Source organism: Geospiza fortis, unplaced genomic scaffold (genome assembly GCF_000277835.1).
Source record: "Geospiza fortis unplaced genomic scaffold, GeoFor_1.0 scaffold10, whole genome shotgun sequence".
Lineage (NCBI taxonomy): Eukaryota > Metazoa > Chordata > Aves > Passeriformes > Thraupidae > Geospiza > Geospiza fortis.
In genome coordinates this window covers 5,568,910-5,574,122 of record NW_005054326.1, presented here as the reverse complement: position 1 = coordinate 5,574,122, position 5,213 = coordinate 5,568,910, and the positions used below count along the sequence as shown (strand labels likewise).

Here is a 5,213-nt window from a genome sequence, read left to right as displayed (position 1 = left end):
ACCCCGACCACACCTGATGGCCACATCCACAGACCCAGCTAAACAACATGTTCCACTCAGCAGCTGTGCAGAGAACAGGCAGTCACTGCTCTACTCCAAAATCCTCCTCATCTTCTGCAGGAAAACCTTTCAAAAGCAAAGCACTCTCTGGAACATTTCTAGGTTTTTAAAGAATTCCTAAAAAGAACCCAGATGAAACTCAGGGCTCTCTTCAAGGTGTATCAGTGCAGCCCTGCCTCTCAGCAATCTGAATGCTTCTGGAATATTAGTGGGCTTGGTCCTCTTGTGGAGTGGGGAAGCATCATTCCTGTATCACCAATGCTCAAGTGAGACACAGGCTGTGCTGTGTTATTTGGTTGCACACAGAGAGAGAGAGAACTAAATACAGAATTAAGCCCAGTGTCTGAGTTGCTGTTCGGTACAATAAACAACAGACCACCTTGTCACCTGAGGTATTCACAGGATAACTTGTTTTTCTTGCTTAAAATATAAGCCTTAGACAAAGAGCAAAACACCAAGAAGCTCTGAAAGGAACGGATAATCTGTTTCTGGTAATCATCTTCTCAGTTACATTGCAATCACATGGAAGGCTGCAATTAAGATAAAATATGTGTTTGTGCAGAAAATTCACCCACTGTTTCATAAAGCAAATTCTTTTCTCTGTGTTTGATAATGCATCAAGCTACTTTGGCCATTCTTTCTGCAAGACAGCTTTTCTCCTGAGTAGGAAGAGACAAAACAGGCTGGAAGGAAGAAACAAAGGTGATGTGCATATGCTGAGCAACTGTGACACACCATCTGCAGTCATGTCTGCGTAGCTTTTTCCTGTGCAATAGGTTACTTATGCCCAAAGAACTGGTGACCTGGGACCATGCATGGGCCATGGACACATGTCTGTGCCCACCTCTTCTCAGCTCCAGCTGCTGCTCCGAGCCCAAGCTGTTGGAAAGGTTGGTATGGCTTCTTGAGGCCCCAAGAGAAAAATTGGGACTACTGCTTGGCTTGGGGCTGTATTTTCCCCCCTGTCACTGTAGCTGAGGTGACTCTCAAGCCTGAATACTGCAGAAACATAACCTGTGTGGAGCATAACACTGTGTGTCCTGCTTGGAACACTCCCATGTGGGTTTTTTGGTGGATCTGGATATCAAGGCAGTGAGTTTCGAAAATAAGGGCTTGTTCAGTCACACCCCTTGTAAGGGAGCACGGTCCACTCAAAATCCCTTGGTTTACTCTGTTTTCTTTACATATTTCAGGGTTCAAAAATCATAGCCTGTTATGATTAACATTATTCAGTTTGAAGGATTAGTAATTCATGAATATTTCAGAAGATCGCAGTACATCAGTACTTCAAATTCACGCCAACTGTTTTGATTCCACTTTTCTTTCTGTTCATTAGATATTAGCATTTCTGCACAATCTGCTTTAACAACCCATCTTGAAAAATACAGCACATCTTGAGCCTTCAGTGACAAACAAATCAATCGAGATAAATAAAATGGCTGCCAATGTGGAAACTTTTGTTTACACAGCTCAAAACTAACACTTTTGTTAAGTGGTGATGTGTGTACATTTCTGTAATCCAGTGCTGTCAAGCCCTGGAGCAAATCAGATAAAAAGGGGGTTATTCTAGTAAAGCATGTAGAAAATTGCAAGTCTGCAATACGATCTGTCTTTGAGATGGTTTGCATTGTGTGCTAAATGAAGGGCTGAAATCTTATAAGGGACTTAATTACATCATATGATCAACCACAGACAAAACATATTTTCCTTGGAAAGAAATATACCACAACGACAAGACAGCAAATGGAGCAGAACGCATGCGAGTCGATTGTTAATAACCAATTTAATTCCAAAGCTGCATCTCCTCCTCTTTTCAACCAAGCAGTAGGCAGCTGACCCCATCAAATGCTGAGGACCGGGTACTTGCAGACATCAATGGAGTCTCAGCCAAGGGTCCAGCCAGACCAGCTGATACAGGTCATCTCTTAGCTGATACAGCAGTATATTGGAATGTAGCTAGGACTTATTCATCTACAGCTCTTCTTTCAAGGGCCATGCCCCATTCTCTTTCATCCCATGTATCCTACTCTGTGGGTGAGCCACCACAGGGAAAGCGAGGCTGGTCTGAGGAGGGAAGCAGTGATGCACTGGTTTTACTCTTCTGCAGTGCCATTGATGATGTGATTGAAGGAGAACGGAGAAAATTTGTACCCAGCTCCCACGTAGAACTTGTTCTGAAATTCCACCCTAGGGAGGAGAAGAGGGAGGCGTCAGTGTTGCCTGTAGGCAGGACCTACAGCCAGCCAAGAGGCTGAAATATGGCACCCATGGGAAAAGGGAGGCCTCAAGAAAATTGCTGGCTCTAAGCTGCGAATGTAGGCACTTTATGGCACCAGCAGTGAGACACAGGCAGCCCAGGGAGCAACATGGCACACATCAGCTCTGACTTTCTGTGGGGCCAGACTGGAAATGTTCATCACAAGGCCAGTGAGCAGAACCTTGCCTGGTAACCTGCTTCTGGAAGCTCTGAGAGGTGAGATAACCACATGTTAATTACACTGGAGGGTGACAGACACCTCCTCTTCCCTGCACAATGACGAGCACCTGCACCATGGTTTGCCAGTGGTTATGATTGGTGCTAGGACATGACATGGTGAAAAAGGCCACAGCTTGGGGCTCAGGTAGGATGCTGAGTTACAGTGGTGGTGAAGGGTGTTTTGTCACCTTGGTCTTCCTCATGTGCTGATGGTGGGTCCCCACCACTGTCCTTGCCCGCACTGATGATCAGGGGCTAACTTGGAGCTGGTTTGCCACAAAGCCTAAGCAGCCTGAAGCTCAACTTGGGCTGATGACACAAGTACAGACCCAGGTTTTCATCAGGATTTGCACTCCCAAATGAACTCTTGCTGCCCTTGGCAGTGGTCTTGTTAGATCCTTGGGTGGGATACACAGCCAGTGGTGTAGCTGTGCTGCCTTTGGGCCTTGTTGTGCAGGTCAAAGAGGCCTCAGTGGCTCTGCATGTTTACCAGGACAGAACTGCAGGTTGCCATTTGCCTCACATGCTGACAACCACCGCAGGTTCAGGAGGACAAGCAGGTTGCTCCAGGGAGCAGGTCAGAGCAGGGATCTCTGAGCTCCCTTTGGAAGAGCCTCCCTCACTTCATTTGCCAAAGGCAACCAATGGTCCAAAGCACTGGCACAGCATGTCTGGCACTGTGCCCAGCTGTTCCCACAGCCTGTTCCCTCCCAAGCCTGATCTGGGAAAAGCTCCAGAGGAGCCCTGCCCGTACCAGTGCAGACGCAAGGCGTGCAGGAAGGCCGAGAGCCCCTCCATGACCAGCAGGATGGCCACCGTCAGCACCGCGAATGCCGCGAAGATGATGAAGATGGCGATGAGGCCTGCCCAGCCGCTGCTGCTGAGCCCATTGTGCATCACCATGGTCCAAAGGACCTCTGACAGCTCTGCAGAAGGAAACAAAAGGAAAACAGTGCTGAGCAGCAGCTACGGACAGACACAGCATGCAGTCTGCCAGCTCACCCATTTTTCCCAGTTTGTAGAATATGTATGCCCTTAGCTAAGCTTTTTAGTTGTTTTATTTTATTTGGGGATCTGTTCTCCATGTAAAGCTCATGTGTATCAGCTTCCACTCCACTGTTACTAAGCTCATTTCTGTGCCAAGAAGTACAGCTCAGCCCTGTCAATCCATGGCACACCACACCACAGCCCCCCTCCTTGTCCCCCACCCCCTTTCTGTTTTCCTTTTTTTGTGTGCACAGTTCTTTAGGGCAGGTGCAACTCCTAGCCAGAGGCATTACAGCAATATTAATAAAAAACATTTTAGAAAAATTAGAAACATTGAAAATCTAAGTTCCAGCCTGAGGCAATTTCTAGTATTTGAGCATCTGTTTTTATCACAAATCAAGACAAAAGACATTGAAATGCTGTACATTTCTCATGGAATGTGATGTTCTGCTGAATGTTTCTGGAAAAAATCCCAGTGAAAATGACGAATTCCAGAAGCTCTTGAGACAGACCTTTTCTTTCCTGTTTGCTGAACAGAATCAAAATTACTGTTTCAAGTAATTTTGGCATTCATCTGCATACCCTAAGGCTACAGCAAGTGCTTCTTGGGAAAAGCAGCTATGGCTCCCATACTGCCTTCACCTCCATGGACTGGACTACACAAGTGGGCTGCACCTCCCACTGTGCCACACACCATGAGGACTATTCCACAGGAGTGGCTAAAGAGCAGTGCAGGAAAAGGGGCCCCAGCCAGTGAATGCAATCAGAGCTGCCAGGAATCGCCTCTGAAAACTGAGATGCTCACCATGAAACACTTAGAGTGATCTAAGCAGAAGCAAAACATCCTCACACATAAATGTCCACAAGGAGAAGCTTGGATTTCATGAAGAAATTTGTAGGAATAGTCAAACACCAGCAGAAGCCATGACCAGCATGGTAAGGACACTAAAGAGGGACAGTCACTCACGTGCATGGGCCAAGCTCAGCGCCCAGAGTCGCAGGTAGGAGGCTGTGTTGGAGATGCAGCCAAGGCAGTATTCAATGGTGTGGATAGCTTGGTGGACAAATACATCTCCAAAATTGAACTGAAACAACATATAAAACCAAAAAAGCTTTATTAGTTCTCACTTCAGGGCTTTCTGGTTAGCAGAGCAATACTCCACCAAAGGCTCTTACTCCTTTCCTTGCTACGTTCTGAGCAACACAAAGGTATTTCCCTGGAAAAGAGACTGCTCTGAAAAGTGTCAGTTCTGCATGGTCTTCCCATACATTCTCACTGGGGAAATACAATTCCAGTGAAAACTAAATGTTTGGGGAACAGCTCACATTTCACTCTTACAATTTCAAATCCTTAAATGTCAATCCAATCTCTGTGATTTCCTATAGAGACAGAAATTCTTATGTAAAATAGGGGCTTTCAGGCTATCTGCCTATGGGCATACACATTTTGGGAGATATCACTGGATAACTGTATCTCACAATAATGAATAAGCAAATCTGTGAAGATTCCCTGCGACTGGGAACAGCCAGCCCTATCCACACTCAATATTGTTGATACTCCCAACTGCTACAAATATTTTTGTCACTTTCTCCTGTGTTGCTTCCTACTGTAGAAGCTCTTGACAATATCTGCCAAACGAAGGATTCTCTCCCTAGTCAACAATTCTGGCTGCCAACTTTAAATGCTTCT

At 46.0% G+C, this 5,213-nt stretch overlaps 1 protein-coding gene across 1 annotated transcript in view; it reads right to left on the bottom strand.

Moving 5' to 3' along the window:
* Nucleotides 1-1,826: 1,826 nt before the first annotated feature.
* Nucleotides 1,827-5,213, bottom strand: part of ATP6V0A4 (ATPase H+ transporting V0 subunit a4) — a 23,583-nt gene continuing 20,196 nt past the window's right edge. The window contains exons 18-20 of the mRNA XM_005421058.3: nucleotides 4,491-4,608; nucleotides 3,291-3,462; nucleotides 1,827-2,247 (exon numbers count right to left, since the gene is read on the bottom strand). Of these exons, the coding sequence (XP_005421115.1) occupies nucleotides 2,154-2,247; nucleotides 3,291-3,462; nucleotides 4,491-4,608 (384 nt within the window). The 3' untranslated portion in view covers nucleotides 1,827-2,153. The remainder of the gene's footprint in view (nucleotides 2,248-3,290; nucleotides 3,463-4,490; nucleotides 4,609-5,213) is intronic.